A 24,712-nucleotide genomic window follows, 5' to 3' on the forward strand; every position below is an offset into this window, starting at 1 on the left:
TTGAGAATCACTGATTCTAGGAGCTAGCCAGCGGTAAGGGACTTCCCTGAGGAACAGACCACAAAATTGTACTTGGGGGTGGATGAGTGCTCCATGCCCCTTACCTTCATATTGGTAGGTGAATTGGTGATTGTTCTCCAGAGAAACAGAAGCAGTAGGGAATATATATCTTACTACTAGGAGATACATAAGAAGTCCCGGGGTCTGCCGTCTGCAAGCTGGAGACCCAAAAGAGCCTATGGTATCATTCAGTTCGAGTCTGAAGGCCTGGGAATGAGGGGAGCCGACGGTGACAGTCCAGACTGAGGCTGGAGAAGAAGAGATGAGCTGTCTCAACTTAAGCAGTAAGATAGGAAAAAGGGGTCAAATTCCTCCTCCCTCCAGCTTTCTTTCCATTGGGCCCTGAGCGGCCTGGATAATGCCCTCCCACATTGGGGAGGGTGGTCTACTTTTGTGAGTCCACAATTTCAAATGCTAACCTCATCTGGAAACACCCTCACAGACACACCTGGAAATAATGTTTAATCTGGGCACCCCATGGCCCGTCAGATTGACTCAAAAAATTCATCACCACAGTAAGAGATGCAGAAAGGTTTTAATGATAGGGCAGTTCACCAGAGCTATTTGGACTGTTCATCTCTATTAAGGGAGAGTCAGGGAGAAGGGTTTGGGTTTAGAGTTTGGCTCTGCCGTTCATCGCTTTTCTAACTCCTGCAGACCATGTCTCATTGGATGCTGACCTGAGCAGAACCTCTTCTGCCGAGCCCTGCCCTCTGTCTTGGTCTCCTACTGAGGTGTCCTGTAACCACCTGGAGAACTGCCTGTGCGGCAGGGCCGGTGAGGACCCGCCCGCCTACTCTAGGTCAGCTTTATAAAGGAGGCACTAAGTACCTCCTGTGCTTGTGCTGGTACAGTATCTTCGTGCTCAGGCTGAAGGGGATCACAGAGGTCAGGTAGAGCGCTTTGCAAACTCTACTGGGCATTTTATAAAATGGGAATTTGATTCTAAAAGTCTCAGGTGATGTCCAAGATTACGTAGGTCCAACAAGCTCCCAAGTGATGTCAACGATGCTGGTCCTTGAACCATACTTTAAGTAGTAAGACTTTAGACCAGAGGTCCGAAAACGATGGCCCATGGACCAAACTGGATCCACTACCTATTTTTGCAAAGAAAGTTCTGTTGGAACATAACCACACTTGTTCATTTACATGTCGTCTGTGGTGGCTTTCGTACCACAGTGGCCAAGCTGAGTAGTTGAGACAGAGACTCCATCGCCCATGAAGCCTGAAATAGTTACTCCCTGGCCCTTACAGTAGAAATGCTCTGACCCTGCTCTAGGCTGACTTGTGCCACGTGGACCGACCATGGAGGATCTTCCCGGTCGCTCCTTTGGATGGACCATCCAGAGGTTATCTTTCCTTACCCTTGGCCTGTCTTCTTCATCCCTCTTCTCTTACCTCTAGCTCCTGCAGCCCTCTCCGTTAGTGCCTGGGGCGTGACTCTGAAGAATTTCTGTGCCACGGTGAAGCTTCCATCTCGTATGTGATATTCTCATTGTCCTGACAAAGTGTTCTGCCTGGCACCCCACTCAGAGCCAGTCAGCCCTGGTATTCTTTGGTCGTCTAGGTGACTCACACTCAGACCTGTTTACAAACACCCTCAGAGACTTATGCATATAAAACTCATGCCTGAATGCTCTATTTGTTTCTTAGCCAACCAGCATTTCATCAGGCACCATGCTAGATTTTCAAGTGACAAGGATACATCAGATGTCTCTTCAGTCTAGGAGAAAACCTGTAAAGTGATCATTCAATTACAATCTCGTGGGTGCTGTATTAAAAGAATATTTGGATACTTTGATCACCAGAGAAAAGGGTCTGAGTGATGTAGAGCTTTGCTGCAGTGGACCTTTCTTTTTTCCCCTCTCAATCATGAATTTTTATCGAATTTTACACAAACATATTTTTGCATCTAATGGTGTGATATGTTTTTCCTCTTAATCTCTAAATGTGGTAGATTACAATTATTTACTCTCCAAATTTAAAGTAAAATAACTTTTTTAACTTAAAGTTTAGCTACATTTATATGTAGATATACATTGGAATTTTATTTGCTTCAATTTTAATATCAGTATAAAATAATTCTACCGCCATTTCTGTTAACTTAAAACCAAAATTTGTTTGCAGATTCCCTAAATGGAGCAACACTTTCAAAATTCACTGTTGTACCACAGTAACACCTTATTTTTATTATTATTTTAAAATTGTGCTGAAATACACATAACACAAATTTACTAGCTTAGCCATTTTAAACTTACAGTTCAGTGGCATTAAGTGAATTTACACTGTTGTGCAACCATCCATTTCCAGAATACTTTTCATCTTGCAAAACTAGAACTTTGTACCCTGTACCCACTAAACAATAACTTCTAATGCCTCCTTTCCCCAGCCGCTGACAACCACCATTCTGCTCTCTGTCTCTGAAAATGACTACTGTAGGTATTTCACACACGTGGAATCACACAGTGTTTCCGTTCATTACAGTTCTTTTGTGACTGGCTTATCGCACGTCGCTTAATGTCCTTGAGGTTCATCTATGTTGTAGCATGTGTCACAAATGCCTTTCTTTTAAGGCTGTGAATAATACTCCAGTGTGTGTGTGTGTGTGTGTGTATACATATATATATGCATACACACACCACATTTTGTTTATCCATTCATCTGTGGATGGAATGTCAGTTGCTTCTACCATTAGGCTGCTGTGAATAATACTTCATAATAATTGGTGTACAAATATCTTTTTGAATCCCTGCTTTCTGCTCTTTTGAATATGTACTGAGATATAGAATTGCTTGATCTTATGGTAATTTTAGGTTTCATTTTTTGAGGAAATGCCACCCTGTTTTCTATCGTGCCTCGACCATTTTACTCTCCCATCAAAAATATGAGGGTTCCAATTCCTCTCAATCTTCTCCAACACTTGTTATTTCCTTTCCCTTTCTTTCTCTCCTTCCTTCCTTCCTTTTTTTTTTTTTTTTTTTTTTTTTGGTACTAGCTATCCTAATGGATGCGAGGAGGTATCTTGTTGTGGTTTTGATTTGCACTTCCTTAGTGATTAGTAATGTTGGACATAAGCTTATTGATCATTTGTGTATCTTCTTTGGAGAAATGTCTTTTCAGGTCCGTTGCCCATTTTTAAAATCGGATTGTTTTTTGTTGTTGAGATTCTAGGAGCTCTTTATATAATCTGGATATTAACCCCCAATCAGAGATATGATTTGCAAATATTTTCTTGCATTTTGTGGGTTGCCTTTTCACTTTGTTAATTGTGTCCTTTGATGCATAGAATTTTATATTTTGATGTAGTCCAGTTTATTTTAACTTTTGTTGCCTGTGCTTTTGGTGTCATATCTAAGAAATCATTGTCAAATCCAATGTCATAAAGCCTTTCCCCTTTGTTTTCTTCTAAGAGTTTTATAATTTTAGCTCTTGCATTTAGAACTTTGATCCATTTGTAGTTAAGATTTTTTTTTTTAAAGATTTTACTTATTTGACAGAGAGAGAGATCACAAATAGGCAGAGAAGCAGGAAGAATCAAAGGGGGAGGCAGGCTCCCAATTGAGCAGAGAGCCTGATGTGGGCCTACATCCCAGGACCCTGAGACCATGACCTGAGCTGAAGGCAGAGGCTTAACCCACTGAGCCACCCAGGTGCCCCTCTAGTTAAATTTTAATATGATATAAGGTAAGGGTTCAACTTCATTCTTTTGCATGTGGAAGCTCAGTTTTCTCAACACCGTTTGATGAAGGGACTGGTCTTTCCTCACTAAATGGTCTTGGCTCCCTTGTTGAAAATCATTTGACAAGGGCTAAGGGCTTATTTCTGAGCTTTTTGATCTATTCCATTGGTCCATATGCCTTTCTTTACGCCAGTACCACACCGTTTTGCTTATTGGAGCTTTGTAATAAATTCTGAAATCAAAGTGTGAGACTTCCAACTTAGTTCTTTTTCAAGATTCTCCTGGGTATTTGAGATTCCTTGGGATTCCATATGAACTTTAGTATGGATTTTTCTGTTTCTGAAAAAAAAAGTCATTGGGATTTGAGATTGCCATAGGACTTATGAATTCTTTTTTAAAGGAAATTTTGCCAAACCGGTAAGGGGAGGAGGGGACATTTTAGGCAAAAGGAAAAGGGTGATCAAATACATGAAAAGATAAAAGAACTTGGTGTGTTTGGGGAACTAAAAGTAAGCTGGTAATGTTGGAGCATTAGGTGTGCCTACATTTCGGTGCATATGTGTATGGGTGTAGACTCGATTAGGAGATGAATTAGGAGCTAAGGTAGGGGTCAGATATTGTGGAGGTGGCTGTGTTTTGTGCTTAAAGGTATAATGGGGATTAGTTGAGCGGTTGGGCTGTGGAGTGAAGTGATTGGATTTATACTTTATGGAGATGACCCTGTTGGTGAGAGTGTGTGCTAGATTGAGCAGGAAGAAGGCGTTAACAGAAGGATTTGGTGTGCATTGTTGCAGACCTCCCAGAAATGGAATGGTGAGGCTTATGCTATAGAAGTAGTGGGGAATGATAGAAGGGAATGGATCCGAAGTAGCTTTGAACCACCACATCCTCAGACATTTTCCAGTGACTTCACTCTCTTCCTGGGTCCTGAAGTCCTCACATCTGCAGAATAGTGTCTGAACTCGGAGTGGCGCTTCCAACTCTTCACCTGCATCACAGAGTTGTGACCTTTTAAGAACTCATATGTTTGTTGAAGAAGGCCCGGGGCTCTGGCCCAGAGAAGCGGAGTCCCTCAGCAGTAGCGGGCCCCTTTTCAGAGCCCCTGAAGCTCCAGCTCCGCATCCTGCTACTCTTTTTTTTTTTTTTTTTAAGGATTTTATCTATTTATTTGACAGACAGAGACCAGAAGTGGGCAGAGAGGCAGGCAGAGAGAGGGGGGGAGGCAGGCTCCCCCGTGAGCAGAGAGCCCGATGCGGGGCTCGATCCGAGGACCCTGAGACCACGACCTGAGCCGAAGGCAGAGGCTTCAACCCACTGAGCCACCTAGGCACCCCCATCCTGCTACTCTTGGGCCTCTAGCCGCTCCAAAGGACCTTGCCGTCATTCCTCTCTTACCTGTGGGTTGGCTTTCTTTCCTTGCTGTGGTTTTCCCTGAGCCCATTGGAATCCACCAGAATGTGAGTTTTCTTCTCTGTTGTGACCCGGTCCCTTCACTTGCATAACTGCAGCTCCCCAGGCCCTCTTGTGTGGTCCATGTTATCGAGACCATGTCCCACCTGAGAACCTGTTTCTTCTCCAAGGACTGGAGCCTACTGCTTCTTTAGCTTTCTGCATCCTGACACCCATCCACTCGCTGTGACTCAGTTCCCCGTCCTCAGCTTAGAGCAGCATTGAGTAGGAGTTCTCCGGGTCTTTGCTGCTTCTTCCCGCCTCCATCTCAGCAAGAGCCTCACTGGGTGAACTGGGTAATGACAACGCTGGGTCTGAGCCGCCGCCGCAGCAGCTGGGGAGAGGATGTGCTCCATCAAGCATAGGCTGAGCCGCTTAACACGGAGCTCCCAAGTCCCTATTCTGAACCCTGGTGGGACGGTTCTGCTGAGCGGCAGGCTCTGTGTGTGTGTGTGTGTGTGTGTGTGTGTGTGTGTGTGTGTGTGTGTGTGATTGGCGCATCATAGTCACAGGTGGAGTCATGGAACTGGGGGCAGAGAGTGGGCTCAAGCTCTCAAGTTCCTGTGGGCATTTAAGAACCGGAACCACTTTGGTAGTTCTGGGACAGCCAGCTCTGACCCGCTGCCAAAGACACACATTTGGTGACCTGTGGGATGAGGCAAAGTGATCAAAGTACGCCAGCGCTGTCCGTGCTGGAGGAAGCAGAGCCAGGCAAGGAGTGCGCTACCACTTGGGGTTACAGTGAGTGACTGAAGTGACTGATGGGCTGTGCCTGAGAGGCGAGCCAGACAGATTGCAGTAAGCAGTTCCAGGGAAGGTAAGGGGAAGGTGTTAAAGGGGAACTGGGGAGGAAATGGGGAAGAGAAAAGGGAAAAGTCCGGGAAGAACATAAATGGAAGGAATCGCTCCTTCCTTGAAAGTCAAGAAGCGGGCTAGAACAAAGGCGACAAGCGCCTGGATCCCTGGCTGGAAAGGCTGGCTGGCATTTAGGAGACTGGTTCTTTGTTCTTGAGTCCAGTGTACCTGGAACACGGCCTCAGGACAGCAGAATGTGTTCTCATCACTCACTCTGTGTTCCCAAACAGAAGAGAAGAGAGGGAGGTGCCGCCTTGATCCGGCTCAAGCATTTCCAGGACGCTTCCTCTGGATGCCACGTCGAGGCCGACCTTCTGCCGCCGCACGGAGCTGCTGATTACCGAGTGACATGGCTTTGCTCAGCAACATCCTAGCAGCCTATTCCTTTGTCTCAGGTAGTTGTCCACTCGTGGCTGGGCCAGGGCTGAGGGCCGAGGCTATCTCCTGGGTGGCCACCAGTGGCCTTTTTCTCAGGAGGGAAATGCTACGTGGTTGTAGCAGAGGGATTCTGCTGTGCCCAATTTTGAGATGAAAGATCTCTGAAAGTTAAACTTGGCATTCTCTAATTTGGCAGTGGGTGGTGGTGTAGGGTGTGGGGGGACTCTAAAAACTTTACCTTGCTAAAGATGTTTGGTTTCCTTTGGGCTCAAGTGAGTGAGTGGTAGCCTGGGGCTATTATGTGTTTGTCATACATTTGACTCCCAGTGAGAGAGGCTCTTGGAGTATCCTCCCCCTGTTCATTTCCAGGAAGTGGTTCTCAGTCCCACCCAGGTGCGCAGGTGCGTGCGCACTCCCCTGCATGTGCGTGTGCGTGTGTGTGTGTGTGTGTGTGTGTGTGGTATGTGTTTGTGGGGCTGTATGAGATGTGGGATAACCTCCTGGGAGACATGGAGACACAAAAACATGTGAGTCTGAGAGAGCCTGCTATTTGTCCCTTCCTTAATGCAAAGTTATATATGTTCTTAGGAAGATGGCTTATTGTCTCCTCAAGATCCTTTTTTGAGAACAGATGCTGCTTATATAAGAGGAGCCATTTAAAAATACATGAAAATATCCCTCAATCAAGCTTAAATTTAAAAAATACATGAAAATGCTCAATGGTTTCAATGACCAAACTGATTTTCTGCTGCTTGAATGAGTTTTTTTTAAACATTCTTCAAGTTTTATCATTTCTTTAAATGATATTCCTCAAATAAAGATCGAGTTTTTGAATACATAGAAAATCAGAATATAATGCAAATATACATTCAGATGACAGATTGACATATATTTTTAAAAATGGGTTTAGTTTTTGGGTCCCCACAGTACAAATCCATCTCCTGCAACCTTGATGTCAGGGGCCGGTTTATGCCAAAACTGGGTGGAAATGTGGCGCTTATGTGGAAAATCCACATATAATTCTATGATGTCTTTTGGAGCCTACTACTTTTTTAAAAAATAATTTTTTATTTTTTTATTAACATATAATGTATTATTAGTGCCAGGGGTACAGGTCTGTGAATCGCCAGGTTTACACACTTGCTTGAATGACTTTTACAATTTTTTTTTTTATAGTTTGCTTTCACTGTGTTTTGTTTTGCCTATTGTCTCAGGATGTTGTATAAAAAGGAAGAGGCTGAGGTTCTGATTAGAATTCCTCTAATTAGAGGACTGATTTTCCTTTCTGGTTCTCTAGCCAGGGTTGATAGGTAGTGACCTCAGAGTTCAGATATAAAACCTGACATTTCTATTTACAGTGGCAGATCTGAGCCAGGGTTGAGGATAAAGGAAGCTAATGGCTTCTTTTTGAGAGAGGATCGTAGGTGACATGCAACCTGATTTTAGAAAGGAGGCTTTCTCAGGGGTGGCAAGATGCAGCATGTCGTCTGCACAGACCTCAAGGCCCAGGGTTCACCGTTTCTGGGTCATCAAAGGCCTGGCCATCAGTCAACTCTTCACCTCCCCAGGAAGTCTGGTCTCGGGGGCCTCCTTCCCTGGGCACCACACATCAGAGGAATCTCAGCTTTGCTCCTTCTCTCAAAGCCAAACTGGTATCATGTTTCACAAACAATTGAATGATGATCCTCTCAACTCTTCAGTGAACACAACCCCGAAATGGAGCGGTGGCAGGGAGGGCCTGGAGGTTCCAAAGCCTCCAAGGACACTTGCAAATCAGCTGTTGCAAGAACATATCTGGGTGAGAGCATACAGGCTCCTGGACTTTGGAGTTCTGCTTGGCACAGGAAGTACCTGGCAGTTTTCCATTTCAGCCGGCATGACCCTGAGTTGTGACCATTGAATGTGGTAATTCATTGAATGGTCTGGTGTTTACTGTGTGTCTTGTGATCTTGCTAGGGCTGAAAGAGTGCAGGGCCCTGTTTTTCTGCCCCCTCCTCCAACCTTTCTCCTTCCCACCTCATATTCTAGAATTAAATAGTGGTTGGGACACAGGGAGATAATGCTCCTTTTAAATAAATATGGGATGAAATAAAAAGAGAATGCAAGAAAATGGAAATGGAAAATAAAATGGGTGAGATCCAGTAAATAGACTTGCTGGCTGAAAATGAATTCTGAGTGTGATGGGCAACAATCCCTAGCTGTAAAGGAAATGAGTTAAGAGAATTTAAAATATGAAGGTGAATATATCAGATAGAAAAATAATTGTTTTAAAAGAAGATAGAACAATTGAAGGCAATAATAAAAAGTATGTTCAAAGAAAATTGTAAAAAATGTCCTGATCTTGTAGCTCATTCATGTTCTTACTCAGCCGAATCTGGTCCTCAACTACACAGGGGCCCCCGATTCCTCCTCATTTCTTCCAGAGCATCAGTTGCCTTTTATTTTGTCCATGTGGTCCATCTTTTCAGCAGTATATTTTTAACAACTGCATATTAATGCTTTATTATAGAAAATTTAAAACGTAAACAAAAGTAGGTAGAAAGCATAATGAACCCTATGTACTCATTGACCCATCAATAGCCTTTCTCTTCCCTACTTGTTTTATTTTAAAGCAAATATCAGAAATTATATCGTCTTTTTTGTTTGTGTGTGTTTTTTTAAAAGACTTATTTATTTATTTTAGTGGGGAGGGGCTGAGGGAGGGAGAGAGAGAATCTCAAGCAGTCTTCTGGCGTCAGCAGGGTGTTTGCTAATGCACACAACTCCCTTCTTTGTCCAGTTCCTGATTAAAACAACAGGCAAAACACAACTCTAAGTACATCCCACTTTCTCCCCTTTTGCCCTCTGAGCTGAAGTAACCAAATGCTGCTACAGCTTTTCAGATTGAAGCCATTAGAAATTCATGGCATCAAACCTCAGCTGAGACTTTCAAGTAGTACTTCAGTCTCTGATTGCCTTTGGAAACATCTCGTTCCCATTCTCCACAGTAGCCATTTCAAACCTTGACAATTCTAATAATTCTACATACCTGTTTATCCAAGTGTACCCTAAAATTAAATGGCAAATGCAAACTAAGAGAAAAATGCAGCATTAATGAAGAAGGGTTAATGTTTATAACATATAAAAAGCTTTTACCAATCAATAAAAGATCGGTGTCCCAAAGAATAGTAGAAAAGGCACGAGAATCAGCAGTTTGCCAAGGAGAAATTACAAATTGCTGATAAAATATGCACCACCCGAGTTCTAGCAATTAAACAAATGCCAAATAAAAGCAACAGTGAGGTTAACATTTTTATTTTACAAATTTTTTTAAGACTTGAGTGCTTATGTATCTAATCTCAGTTTTACAAAAAGTGTGGGGAAATGAGTACTTGCACACAGTATTATGGGATTGCAAATTGCTACAGCCTCTCTAGAGAGTGATTTGGGAACATCTATCAAAAACTTTAAAAACATGTATACCATTTAGCCAGAAGTTCCACGTTTAGGAATCTATCCTAAGGAAATAACTGGGGATATGGACAGAAATTTTACTATGAGGACAGTTGATCTCAGAACTGTTTCTATAATAAAAAAAAATCAGAAAAATAGGTGAATATTAATCGAAGTAGAAAGATGTTTATGATGTTTTTCTGAGTGAATAAAACCATATAGCCTCTGCAGTATAGGCTATTTATGTTTGTATATTCACATGTATATGTAAGTACATTTTATTGCAAATTATATCTGGATGCTGGGATTTTATGAATATGTCTGTGTATTTTTAAATTTCTTTTGCTTAGTTGTATGTTCAAATATTCCATACTTCATTGATACCACTTTTATAATAAATAATGTTATTTTACTGAAATTTAAAATTTAGAATTAGGGCGCCTGGATGGTTCAGTCGGTTAAGTGTCTGCCTTCAGCTCAGGCCATGATCCTGGGGTCCTGGATCAAGCCCTGTATTGGGATCCCTGCTCAGTGGGAAGTCTGCTTCTCCCTCTCTTTTACCCCTCCCCCACCCCCCGCTTATTCTCCCAAATAAATAAGATCTTTAAAAAAATAAAATTTAGAATTATATCCTACATATATTTTACAAATTACCACTCCCTTATTCTTTCCTGACTTCCATACCTGTGTATCTAAATGCCCTGAACGTTACCACTTGTGTGTGCCATAAGCATTTCAGATTTAGCCTGGCCTGCAATGGAATATGTCCTTCTCTGTCAGTTGCTCTTTCTCTTACGTACTATGTAGGACATCACCCACGCCAGAAGTATGATGTATCTTACTCACTGCGTATATCTAGTTGCTTAGGGTCAGTCCATTTTGCCTCTCAGTGTCTCTCAGATGTGTCCCTTCCATTTTATTCCCACCATCATTGAATTAATTGATCCAAGCCCCATTCTGTTTTTGCTTATCTTGTGTAATAGCATTTTCCATGATCTATCTGCCTCCCATCTTGCTTCATAGCAAAGATTGTGTTTTGTGGCAAAATGATCTTTCCAAACTGTAGGTCTGGTGATTTGATTCTTTTTTATTTTTTAGAATACTTCAGTGGATCCTCATTATCTCTAGGATGAAATCCAAATACTTTTGTGTGGTTTAATAGTTAGGATTGCTTTCAGCTGCAAATAATAGAAAACCTCAACTTGGTGACCTAAACACATAGGAGTTATCTTACCTTCATACCAAGAAGTCTGGAGATACGTGGTGCGTTGGCTCAAAGATGTAGGGACCACCATCTCTGTGATTCTCATGTCCTTTCTGTTATGCTTATCATCTCATGGCTGCAAAGTGGCTGCTGTTGCTCTTGCTTTCATTCAAGATGGTTGAAAAAAGGAAGGACAATCCTGTAGATCGCATGTTTCATTGACCAAAACTGTGTTATATGACCATCTAGCTGAAAAAAAAAAAATGACAAAGCTGGTTCAACCTTTAGACCAGTGCTTTGTAACCAGGGATGATTTTGCCCTATGGGGGATTGCAGGAAGTAACTGATAAAACCTTTGGTTGTCACAACTGGGGTTGGGGGTGGGGCACTGCTATTGGCAGCTAGTGGTGGAGATACATCCTACAATGCACAAGACAACTCCCTACAGCAAAGAATTAACTGGTCCAAGAGGTCAATAGTGCTGAGGTTGGAAAACACTCTGTAGAGGCAAGTAAGGGAGAAGAGATGTGGGGATTATGTGAGTTCTCCAATCTGCAGTTTCTTATGGGGCTTCTCAGGGCTTTTGGTGTCTGAACTTGACTTCTTCATGCTCTTATTTAGTTGTAGAGCTCTCTGATCAAGACCTCACTCCAATTATTTTAAACCACTTGCTGCGTCTTTTCTCATCTCTGCTTTTTGCAGCCATTTCCTATTCCAAGTATTCTTTCCTTCGGTCCTGGACTGGCTATTGCCCTCACAGTCTTCAGGGTCTGCCATCCTCTCTCCTCACTCCCCCACCCTGGCTTAGATGCCACCCATGTACTCCTCACACACATTTTGTTTCTCTGTATCTCAGTACTGGGATTGGAGGGGTTAACATTTCTTGTTTCAACTCTGCGCAGGGAACCCCTTGGGATCATAATATAATAATTTATGATGAGGATAATAATATCATTTATAGTAATAACCTCATAAATAACTTCTAGTAGGGTTGTTAGAAAGAGTAAATGGAATGATTGCTCTTTTATTTAATGTTTTGAATTGATAATACATTCTCCTGGTCACTCTTCCATTTCCTTTCATTTCTTCCTTAAAAGTCACCTTCTCGGTTAGATTCCCTTTGGTCACTCCACCTGCCTGCTCCCCTCCAGCACACATCTGACACTTCGTATCCTCCCTCCTATTTTTACTGTTTTCTTCTCCTTATCACCTTATTGCCATCTAACATACACCCTGTTTTATTTGTTTATCTTATTTATTTACTGTCTCTTCTAGTAGAATATAAGCTTCCAGGAACACTGAGATTTTTCTTTCTTTCCTCAGCCTGTAGAATAGTGTCTGGCACCTATTAGGTGCTCAACTAATCAGTGAATTAACATGGTTCAATGATCAAACAATATAAAAGGATATATAGTAAGAAGTCATAGAGCTGCCCCCTCCATCCAGTCCCCATGTTTGAGCCATCATCAGGCCTTTCTGCATCCTTCCGGAGTTCTTTGTGCATAGGTAAGAAAGATGAACATTCAATCTCATTCTCACTCCCTTTTAATCACAGCTAGCATTTTGTACTTTGTACTCTTTTGTACGTTGCTTTCTTCACTGAAAACATTATCATAAAGAGGTGTTATAGATGGTATTTAGTGTATAGAGGGCTTCCTCCTTTTAGATGACTATATACTATTTCTTTGTACAGATGTACCATAATTTAACCAGTCCTCTGTTGGCCGGAGGTAGTGGTTCAAATCTTTTCCAACAGGGCAACAGACTTGCCATAAATCCTGTGGGCACACATGCATGTTCACGTGCATTTGCAGAGTAAGTTCCCAAAAGTGAAACTGTTGGATCAAAGAGTGTATAAATTATGAGTTAAGGTCAATATCACCAAAGTGCCACTTAAGGAGTTTTACCCATTTACTCCTTTTAAGATGCATCAGAAGGTCCTGCAACACTATTTTCAAACTGTTGGATTTTTGACAATCTGATAAATGAGCAATAACATCTAAATGCCATTTAATTTCTGTTCCTCTAGGTCACAGGTCAGCAAATGTTTTCTGTAAAGGGTCAGATGATAAATATTTTTGGCTTCGTGAGCCATACAGTCTCTGTTCTATTGAACTCCTGTGCTGTTAGCATGAAAGAAGACACAGACAGAGTGTATGTGAATGGGCGCAGTTGTGTGCCAACAACAAAACACATGGTGGTCAGGTTTGGCCCCTGAGCCATAGTGTGCCAAGTCCTGCTTTGGGTGAGCAGCTTTTCATACATTGAAGGGCCATTTGTATTTCTTTTTCTGTGAACTGTCCATATCTTTTGTCCATTTTCTTGATTGGTTGTTGGTCTTTCTTCTTAATGCTCTTTCTAGGTGTTCTGTATATACTAGCCCTTTGTCTCTGTGGCATATTTCAAATATTTTTCATAATTTTGGCAAATGCCAAGAACTTTAACTTTGTTTACAGTAATTTTTCCAGTGCAGGTATGCTGGGAGATAGGTTTTTTTTTCATTTAACCAATATTCCTTTTTTCTATTTAAATTCAATTAGCCAACATAGAGTACATCATTAATTTCAGATGCAGTGTTCAGTGATTCATAAGTTGCGTATAACACCCAGTGCTAATCACGTCACGCACTCTCCTTAAGGCCCATCACCCAATATTCTTTGAATGTATAACAGTAAGTACAGCGGTGTGAACTATGTAGTAGTCAGCTAGAATTAGAATCACTTTTCCTATGAGATTGGCTTGAGAGAGGTGGTCTCTTAGCAGTGAGGGAACCTAACCCAGCATAGCTCTATTGACTGGGGTTTGGAGAAAGTACCAGTTTCTGTTTCATGTTATTCCCCTTTATACTGGTAATTCTGTGAGAGTTGAGAACTTTTGTGTTTTTAGCCCCAAAGGCACTGTAGACTACAGTAAATTTCTGTGGAATAAAGAAACCATTTATTGACCTATCATATTAGAACACATTTTAGCAGTTGAACGATACTCTCCTGGAGAGGGTTTGATAAGAGTAGTACTTTCACACACACACGCAGCTGATAGCAAGGAAGTATGATGTATGACTTTTGAAAAGCCACTGGCAGTATGTTTCAAGAGGTATAAAAATATGTATGCCCTCTAACACAAAGATTCCTTTTCTGAGAATGCACTACAAGGCAACACATGAAACAAACAAGCAGAAAAGGAAGTAGCATTAGACGCAAAAGTACTCTGACTCTGCATTTGTCCAAACCCATACAATGTGCCACACCTAGAGTGAACCCTAATGTAAACTATGGATGTTGTGTGATTATGATGTGTCAGTGCAGTTTCCTGAGTTATAACAAACGTGTTGCTCTGGAGGGGCATGTTAATAAGGGGAGAGTCTATGGGTTACCGGGGTTAGGGTCATGGGAAATCTCTGCACTTCCCTCTTAACGTTGTTGTGAACCTAAGACTGCTTTTAAACATAGTCTTTTTTTTTTTTTTTTTAGATTTTATTTACTTATTTGACAGAGAGAGAGAGAGATCACAAGTAGGCAGAGCAGCAGGCAGAGGGAGAGGGGGAAGCAGGCTCCCTGCTGAGCAGAGAGCCTGATGCGGGGCTCAATCCCAGGACCCTGAGACCATGACCTGAGCTGAAGGGAGAGGCTTAACCCACTGAGCCACCCAAGCGCCCCATGCTTCTAAACATAGTCTTACAAACAAACAAAAAAGGTATGCAGATGAAAAGATAAAATGCAACCAAGTAAATATAAATAAATATGTACACGTTTATATGATAGGAAGAAGGAACAGAGGAAAATTCACTTCACTACACTCTACAGTGTATAGTTATATTCAGGTTGTGGGCTTAAGGTGATTTGATAAATTTTTTTCATCCCTTACTCTTTTAATGTATCATTACACACATCACACACACATACATTTATATGTATACACACATATGTACACATATACATCTATATACATATTTATCCATATATGATAAGTTTATTAACTGGACTTTTAGAAATTATATATTCATGATTTGATTCAGTAAATATTTGTGAGATACACACAGTGAGCAAGACAATGTGCTGGATGTTCTGGAAATCCAAAGTGAATCAGGTGGATTCTGCCCTCAAATTTCTCACTGTTGTGTGGGGAAGATAGTCATTACATAACTAATTATCATGCAACTACATAAAGTTCTGCCTAGATCAGAGGGGCTAATTAATCATATTCTTCCTCCCTTCCAGATTCAAGGAACCAGAAAGGCATCAGAATAGGGTATCAAGTGCAGCGTTGGTTACACCAGAGCAGAGAATGTTCAGGGCCTTCTACATAGCTCCCCTTAGTCCTAGGGTCATAGGACCATAGGTCTTTCCTGCTGTAGATGAAGGAAGGTGAGCAGGATGGTTTAGGATGATGGGTAAGGTAAAGAAAGCCCTCTTTTGGGGGTGCTTAAGGCCTGGACAGGTGGTAAGGGAAGATGAAAGAGGCGGAAGTGAAAGAGTATACTCCAGAGCCAGCCTAGTGGGGGAGCGATGCTCCCACACCCCCTCTTCCCGAGGAAGAACAAGCCAGCAATGGAAGAAGGAGGGCAGCTTTCTCCAGCATTTTGTAGAGGACAGAAGTGTTAGTGGGGGTTTTTGCTTCTTTATGGGGAGGGGCAGAATCCCATCAAGAGGAATCCTAACAATGCTTTAAGAGTTCAGAGAAGAGATTATGCTGAATGCTCCCTGATTCTACAAAAGCCCCAGTACTTTCTTTAAAACCTATTTGCAAAACATTTTTCTTTCCAATCAAGAGATTGCAGGTTTGGGGCGCCTGGGTGGCTCAGTTGGTTAAGCGTCTGCCTTTAGCTCAGGTCATGATCCCCGGGTCCTGGGTTGGAGTCCCAAGTCAGGGTCCCTGCTCAGTGGGGAGTCTGCTTCTGCCTCTGCCTTGCCCCCTGCTCTTGCTCTCTCTTAAAATAAAATAAAAACAAATAAATACAATCTTTTAAAAAGGGGGGGGGATTGCAAGCTTTGAGGCCAAGAGTCTAGGCAGGGGAACCAGTTACACATGCACGGAGACCAGCTGATCTGGCCTAGACTGATGCTGCTCTTCTCTAGAGTCTGCTGGGCATGATCTGACCTCCGAGGGTGCAAATGAAATTAGCTCAGGACCTCCACATAGAGCCTCTTCCTGCCCATGAAAACAATGACCCTGCAGGAAGCTAGATACAGCAATACATTTATTTTTATTTACTGAGGGAAAACAACTGACAATAGCCCTCCCCACTCTACTTCCTGGGCAATTAACAGCTGTCTGGATCTGGCCAAGACCAGGGTGGATCATTGGCCAAAAGGAAGTGACCTGGAGCAGAGACTAGAAAAAACAACCATGATAGAGCTACAGTTTCGATTTTTACAGAAGCATGATGAAGAAAAACAAAATAAATTGTATCAGCTGTGAAAATCAGCCCTGAGTCATCTCCTCAGGAACCAGTGAGGCCCAGTCAACTCCCTTGTCCTCTCTCACTGCTTTTACTGGGCTTTTCTGGGGATCCTTGTCTGAAAGCTGTAGGCAAAAGAGTATGTTTTCTGATTGGAGTAGCAGGATAGGATGCACTAGTTAAGCTAGAGGGAGAATAGTGATTCCTGGGATAAAGTTCAGGAACCATCTTCAAAGTTAACCTATGTAATAGGGGTGTGGTGAGGGCAGGGTGCAGAAAACAGGGAGACACACTCACAGGGAAGAAAGGGTGGGATGAGAAGAGAAGGAAGTGAAGATGAGGAAAACAGATTAAATGGATGGAGGGATGGATGGAAGGGAGGCAGAGAACGTGGAAGGAAGGAAGAAAGGGAGAAAGGGAGGAAGGAAGAAAAAAAATAGAGTTATCCTTTATTGAATGCCTATCTTTGCCAAGATCTTGGATAATCTCTTTATGCTGGTCATCTGTAATACCTTTAACCTTTGCCACAATTCAGCAGGATAGGTAAGTAGTGTTTAAAAGATGACTGAGATGAGGCTTCAAATTAATGCTGGTCTGCCCAGTGGTTTTCCATCCTGGTGAAAGCATGGATTGGGTTATCTTTTGGGGAAAGCCTTCTCAGATCCACATATCTGAACTTTAGCTTTTCCACTCACCTTTGTATTTCTGGAGATCCCTCTTCAAGCTTCTATAGAAACTCTTCCTTTTAGTATCGGAATGGGTGGGTCTTCTTCCCTGCTGAGCTGTTTAGCTCCTCAAGGCAAGACCTCCCTCAATCATCTTCCTTTGCTGGATACCAACTAGATAGAATTCAGTTTTATTCTCCTTCACTGCTTGCTTGCTTGCTTATTTATTTATTTATTTATTTATATCAAGCAATCAATTTTTATTGAGATATAATTGGCATATAACATTGTGTAGATTTAAGGTGACAAGGTGTTGACTTGAAACATTTATATACTGCAGTATGATTACCATCGTAATATTAACTACTTTCACATCACCTAATTATCTTTCTTTTCATGGTGAGAACAATTAAGATCTAATGTCTTAGCAACTTGAAAATCTATAATACAATATTGTTTTCTATATTCAGTAAGCTATGCATTAAACCTCCAGGACTTATTTATCTACTGGTTGCAAATTTGTAGCCTTAAACAACACATACCCAATTTTCTCTCTCTCCAGCCTTTATTAACCATCACTATACCCTGTTTTTAGGAGAAGGTCTTCCTTAGATCCCATGTGTTAGTGATACCATACAGTATTTGTCTTACTTTGACTTAACCTCAATTAGCATAATGTACTTAAGATCATAACACATTTTCTTTATCCATTCATCTGTTAATGGACATTTAGGTTGTTTCCATGTCTTGGTTATTGTGAATAATGCTGCTGTGAATATGGGAGTGCAGCTATCTCTTAAAGACAGTGATTTCATCTCCCTATGTTTCCTTGATGATCTTAATGGATGAAAGAAAAGCATTAGACAAAATACAACATCCTTTCATGATTAAATTCCCATCAAGTTGGGTATAAAAGGAGCATATACCTCAATATAATAAAGGCCATATATGACAAACCACAGCTAACATCATGCTCATTGGTAGAACATTGAAAGCTTCTCAACTGCGTACAAAAGCTCCACACTTTTATTCCCCTCTTTAGTTTTGATGTCAGCATTTACCTCTTTTTATACATTGTGTTCATTAACAGATTGTAACAATTACTGTTACTTTTAGTACTATTTTCCTTTAACCTTTATACTACAGTTTAGTGGTTAACACACCATTCTATTACACATTTAGGGTTTTCTAAATCTGACTGCATACTTAACTTTACAGTGTACACTTTACAGTTGTACACTTTCGGATGTTTTCATGGCACTAATTAGCATCTTTTCACTTCAGCTTCATGAACTCTATTCAGCATTGCTTGTAAGGTAGGATACCTTCAGCTTTTGTTTCATGGAGAAAGTCTTTATTTCTCCTTAGTATCTGAAGAATAACTGCCATATAGAGTGTTCTTGGCTGGTAATTTTTTCTTTTCACTTTTCTTTTCACATTTTCACTATGTCATTCCACTCTCTCCTGGCCTGTAGGGTTTCTGCTGAGAAATCCACTGATAACGTAGTGGGGGCTCCTTTATAATTTATAAATTTTTTTTCTCTAGATACATTTAGGATTCTTTTTCTTTGATTGTTGACAGTTTCATTATAATGTGGCTTTGAGGTCTTTTTGCATTACGGTAACAGGGTGATCTATTAGCTTTGTCAACTGTGATGTCAAAGTCTCTCTTCAGTTTGGGGATGTTCTCTGCTATTATATGTTAAACAAACTTTCTGGACCCTTCTCCTCTCTTCTCCTTCTGGAACCCTGATTATGCTAGTATTTGTACATTTGACTGAATCCCACTGCACTGGGTTATTTGAAAAGGACTCTCTTCTAGGTCACTTATTTTGTCTTCCCTTTGTCCTACTCTGCTGCAGATTCTCTCTCTTGCATTTTTCATTTCAGTCATTGAATTCTTCAGCTCTAGAATTTTGTCTGGTTCTTTTTTATGGTTTCTATCTCATTGCTAAATTTCTCATTTTGTTCATGTATTTTTTTCCTGATTTCATTGAATTGTCTCCTATGTTTCTTTGTAGCTCATTGTTTCTTCAAAACAGTTACTTTGAATTCTTTATCTGCTAGATCATAAGATTTCATGTCTTTGAAATTTTTATTCAAGGATTTTCTTTTGATGATGACACTTTTTCTTTTTTTTTTTAAATCAGAATTTTTAAAATTAACATATAATGTGTTATTTGCCTCAGGGGTACAGGTCTGTGAATCATTGGGCTTACACACTTCACAGCACTCACCATAGCACATACCCTCCCCCATGTCCATAACCCAGACACCCTCTCCATACCCACCTCCCCCTGGCAACCCTCAGTTTGTTTTGTGAGATTAAGAGTCTCTTATGATTTGTCTCCCTCCCAATCCTATCTTGTTTCATTTTTTCCTTCCCTACCCCCCAACCCCCATTTTGTCTCTCAAATGCCTCATATCAGGGAGATCATATGATAGTTGTCTTTCTCTGATTGACTTATTTCGCTCAGCATAATACCCTCTAGTTCCATCCACATCATTGCAAATGGCAAGATTTCATTTCTTTTGATGGCTGCATAGTATTCCATTGTATACATATGCCACATCTTCTTTATCCATTCATCTGTTGATGGACATCTAGGTTCTTTCCATAGTTTGGCTATTGTGGGCATTGTTGCTATGTACAGTTGGATGCATGTGCCCCTTCGGATTACTACATTTGTATCTTTAGGGTAAATACCCATTGGTGTGATTGCTGGGTTGTAGGGCAGCTCTGTTTTCAACTTTTTGAGGAACCGCCATGCTGTTTTCCAGAGTGGCTGCACCAGCTTGCATTCCCACCAACAATGTAGGAGGGTTCCCGTTTCTTCCCATCCTCACCAGCATCTGTTGTTTCCTGACTTGTTAATTTTAGCCATTCTGACTGGCATGAGGTGGTATCTCATTGTGGTTTTGATTTGTATTTCCCTGATGCCGAGTGATGATGAGCACTTTTTCATATGTCTGTGGGCCATCTGGATGTCTTCTTTGCAGAAATGTCTGTTCATGGATGACACATTTTCTTTATTCTTCATGTTCCTTGTAATTTTGTGTTGCTGCTTTGCTTTTGAAGTAAAAGATACCTCCCTAACTCTTCACTAGTTGCTTCAGATGGGATATATTGTTTGTTGGTCCTATTGTATATGGGGGTTCTCTCAGACCTTGTTTTTATACACCTGCTCCACATTTCTTGCTCCCTCTTGTGGCAGAATTCTTAAGCTTTGATGTCTTCTCTGGATCTTACAGCTCACCTGGCTGGCTCCTGAAAACCTCTCTTTTATTTTTCCAGAAGGTGGTGCTACAGTTCAAGTTTGTGGTTTCTCTCTTGCCCACAGAGCCAGGTCTGTTTTTCTGATAGCGTTCCAGTTTACCGGACTTTTGAGGCCAATCTTGGAGCTGGAGTAAGGGAAGTGAGGGAAGGTATGGGTTTAGCACTTGGGGTATAAGGATGTCTGCCTGGTAGGAAGATCCTTGGCTGAGGTTCTCCCAGAGACTTGTGGGACTTTCTCCAGACATCCTGAGCTCAGTCAGCATGAACCATGTCCCTTTATAATCCTTTGATGTTCTTACTTATCACTTTCCCAATTTCTTCCCTCCCCTCAGTCATGGAGGTCCCGCTTTAGTACTCTGTGTGTTGCTGGAGGGAAATGGGTTTCCCATGCAGCATCCAGCAGAGCTAGGGTAACCAGGCCCTCACATACTGCTCTCCTTTCCCCCCACAGAGTGGTGCCATGGGATAGTTCAGTTCAGTCAATTTGGCGGGGAGGGACACTGCTGGAAAAGTTCCTTCAAACTTTGTTTGTTTGTTTCCTTCAGTGATGTGCTGGAATTCTGTTTCATCCATGGGTATTTGCCGAGGTCAGCAATTACCAAGATTTTCCCCAAACACAGCTGGGAAGGATCAGGGTTGTGGTTGCTAGTTTCACGGTCCTAACTGAAGTCTGTCTGCGGTCTGTCTATTACTGGATGACCTGGTGGGCGGTTGGGGGAGATTCCTCCTGAGCTTCTTGGCTTATGCTTTTGGATCAGAAGACTCCCACAGAGACACTTTTTTTTTGGTAGATGGATGCTTAACTAGCTGTTAAAAAAAGGGACACCAAAAGTTGTGATGTCTTACACCACCATGGTATTGGTGTCACCCCGCTTTCACCACATTTACATTGTTTATTGACTGCTCACATCTGCTGTTAGTGTCTTCTATTTTCTTCTCGCCTCTCCTCTCTGTACCTATAATTTATGTCTACTGTATTCATATCACTGTCATTTTGGTAGGAGTTTCAGAGGGAAGGAGGTATCATAAACACATGCATTCAATATGCTGTGTTTAGACTGATAGAACCTTTTAGGGGTACAATTTAGAATGCATAAAACTTCAAAGTGCCTATGCTCTTTGATGCAGTTGCCCTATTTCTAGATAACTAATCTGAAGGAAAAATTCTACATGTATATAAAGAGATGTGTACAAGGATACAATCATCTTGACGTTAGCATTGCTCATCATATTGAAAATTTATAAACCATTTATGTGATAGTAATAAGGAAATAGTTAAATAAACTTTGATATGTCTATACTACAGAAGACTATGCAACAGTCAAAAAGAGTGCTGTTGGCATATCTGGAAATCTTTCTAAGAAATATTCTTACATTTTAAAAAAGGGTATTATATATGATCCCGCTTATACTCTTTAAAAACCCACAAAACAATAATGTTTTGAGTCATACTAATCAGCGAACAGAGATTATGGAAAACTAATTTGCTGAAAAACTAATTTGAGTCCTGTCAGATTGACCATGTCCTGGGACCCACAGCCAGGCATGCCCCTATGTTCTTATACTTACCCACAAAGGGAAGGCTGTTCACCCAAAGGCTCTCATCCTGTTGAGCACATCAGACAGGGATCATCACTGGGCCCACGAAGCATTCTGCACATTAACAGAATGATTATTTTCTTTTCTTACCAAAGAAAACCGCAGATTTCTCCCCCACAAAGTCACCAGATGAGGCCATCACAAAATACCGACACTGGTTTTCCATCTGTGATCATGTAAGTTATCAATTGCTGCACATCAGATTACCTCAAAACTTAGTGACTCAAAACAACACACATTTCTTATCTTGTTTGTGTGGGTCAGGCCAGGCCTGCACCAGAAGGGCATGCTTCCCTTCCAAATGCATGCACATGGCTGTTGGCATGGTCCAATTCTTTGCAGGCAGTTAGCCAGAGGCTACTCTTTGTTCCTTGCCATGTGCGCCCCTCTGTAGAACAGCTCAGAACATGGCAGCTGCCCTCATCAGAGCAAGGGAGTGAGAAAAGCCAGAGAGAACACATAAGCAAGTTGGAAGTCGATCTTATGTAACCTAATCTTAGACTCATCCATCAATTTGTCATATTCTGTTTTTTAGAAATAGATCATGGGGTCCAGCCCACTAGGTCCAGCCCTCAAAGGAAGGGCTTGGGTAAGAGTTGGTATACTAAGAGTGGGAATGCCATCTCAGGAGCTAACTACATGTGTTGACTTGGGCCTGTGATAGTATAGTTACAATAAAGGAGGCATTGATCCTTGATTTTACCCATAAATTCGTTGCCCCCCCCCAAAAGCTTCTTACATCTGTGATTAAAAGTTTCTTCAGGGGTTGCAGGAACAAATTCAGAAGCCAAGGATCTTTCCCTATAGGCAAAAATAGGTTTTAAACACATACACACCTCCTAAGCAAATGACATCTAAGGACAGTTGCTTGCTTATACTACATCCTAAATAATACTTTTCTTTCTTTTATCTTTTCATTCTGAAATTATTTCAAATTTAAATTTGCAAGAATATAGGAAAATAATTCCATACGCCCTATACCATTTGTTGATAATTATGTTTTGAATCCATTATATATTTTGTCACATGGGAAGGCAATATTTGTAACCATCCAAGCTTTGAGGTGTGATAAGAGGTGTGCAAGGCGGCCGGGAGTCCTAGTTGCTCTCCGCATCTAGAGTCGCTATCTCTTAAATGCCTCTTCTTCCTCCTTCTGCAGAAAATCCCGAGCGAGCAGCTCTGTACTTTGTCTCGGGCGTGTGCATCGGGCTGGTGCTCACCCTGGCTGCCTTGGTGATGAAGATCTCTTGCCACACGGACTGCCGGCAGCGCCCCCGGAAGAAGTTCCTTCAGGACCGAGAGAGCAGCAGCGACAGCAGCGACAGCGAGGATGGCAGCTCGGACACGGCCTCTGACATCTCCGTCAGGAGACACCGCCGCTTTGAAAGGACTTTGAACAAGAACGTGTTCACCTCGGCGGAGGAGCTGGAGCGCGCGCAGCGGCTGGAGGAGCGGGAGCGCATCATCAGGGAGATCTGGATGAATGGCCAGCCCGAGGTTCCAGGGACCAGGAGCTTGAACCGCTACTATTAGTGGTGGCAGCCGAAGCCCGCGCACTGCAGGAAGCCACCGGCAAGGGCCAGGGTCCGCAGGGAGGGTGGGCACAGAGCTGAACGCAGTTCTGCTGAAGTCCTGGGGGCAGAGATAAGCAGGACATGCCCGTTTTCTAGCCAGGAGACCTGAGCATTCCTTTTCGACTAAATTAATGGAGAAGTAGAAGAACCAAGTCAGTTTATCAACCTTTCCAGGTCGTGGAATGGTGCTGAAAAACCCTCTCCAGAAACGTGGATGGAGATGAGAGAAACGGGACTGTGGTTTCTCTTGATTTCTGAGGATCTCAGAAGTTTCTGCAGACTTCAGTGCTATGTGTTATTCCTTTACAAAAGGAAGATTATCATGGCATGAAGGCTAGGAAAAGCAGGGTGAACTTAACCCAGTAAATGCAATTTTTAAAATGACCCCATGCTATGGAGGTGGTACTCATCCAGATAGCATGATTTATGATTATTATTTAAGGCTGATTTTTAAATCTTGTGTTGCAATGGCAACCTTGTCCATTTTAACTGGCACCTCAGGGATTAAAATCCTATTTTTTAGTATAGTTCCCACCTCATTCGTGAAAATGGGTAGAATTGATGTATTATGGGAGATGTGTCAGTGTGCTAGAAAATATCAGTAACCTCAAAGGATGAAGGGTTTTATTTTAAATAGTTTATAAAATATATATTAACGTGCATATTTGAAGATGCTGCATAAGAATAAGAGCTGTGTTTTCCCCCATTTGGAGAGAAGAAATTTTGTTATGACTCTAGATGATGATGATTTTAAACATTTTGTTAAGAAAAACAAACAAACAAGTTTGGATTTCCAAGAAAAGAATGGGAGTGGGAGATGAGGAATAAAGCCAAAATTAGGATGAGATTAAAAAAATAAATAAATGTTACATAAAGTCTTTTTTTTTGTTTCACGTCCATCTCTGTGTTATACTTACTTTAAGTGGCAGCCCTTTTTCATAGGTGGCTATGGTCTTTTGCCAAGCCCTTTCAACAACTGGAGAACTGGGAGAAATGGCTGGAGAATAAAGAAATGGCCCCCGTGTGACTAACTAGGGACCTGTCATTTGCTGTGTGTTGTGTGTTATAGTTACAATGTGGCTGAGTGGTTGTTAAGCATGGCATGGACGTGCCCAAGGCTAGAAATAAGATGGTGGCCTCTC

General features: G+C 41.7%; 1 protein-coding gene across 6 annotated transcripts in view; it reads left to right on the forward strand.

Moving 5' to 3' along the window:
• EVA1A (eva-1 homolog A, regulator of programmed cell death) overlaps positions 1-24,448 on the forward strand; it is a 50,416-nt gene extending 25,968 nt beyond the window's left edge. For 5 of the 6 annotated variants that reach the window (XM_045978609.1, XM_045978611.1, XM_045978610.1 and 2 more), the window contains 2 exons: positions 6,274-6,438; positions 23,156-24,448. In XM_045978609.1, the coding sequence (XP_045834565.1) occupies positions 6,393-6,438; positions 23,156-23,529 (420 nt within the window). In that variant the 5' untranslated portion in view covers positions 6,274-6,392 and the 3' untranslated portion in view covers positions 23,530-24,448. Of the gene's footprint in view, positions 1-5,901; positions 6,006-6,273; positions 6,439-23,155 lie in introns of those variants that run through there. The other variant, XM_045978614.1, reaches the window with a different exon arrangement.
• The last annotated feature ends 264 nt before the right edge of the window (positions 24,449-24,712 follow it).

The sequence above is a fragment of the Meles meles genome, chromosome 15, assembly GCF_922984935.1.
Source record: "Meles meles chromosome 15, mMelMel3.1 paternal haplotype, whole genome shotgun sequence".
Taxonomy (NCBI): Eukaryota; Metazoa; Chordata; class Mammalia; order Carnivora; family Mustelidae; genus Meles; species Meles meles.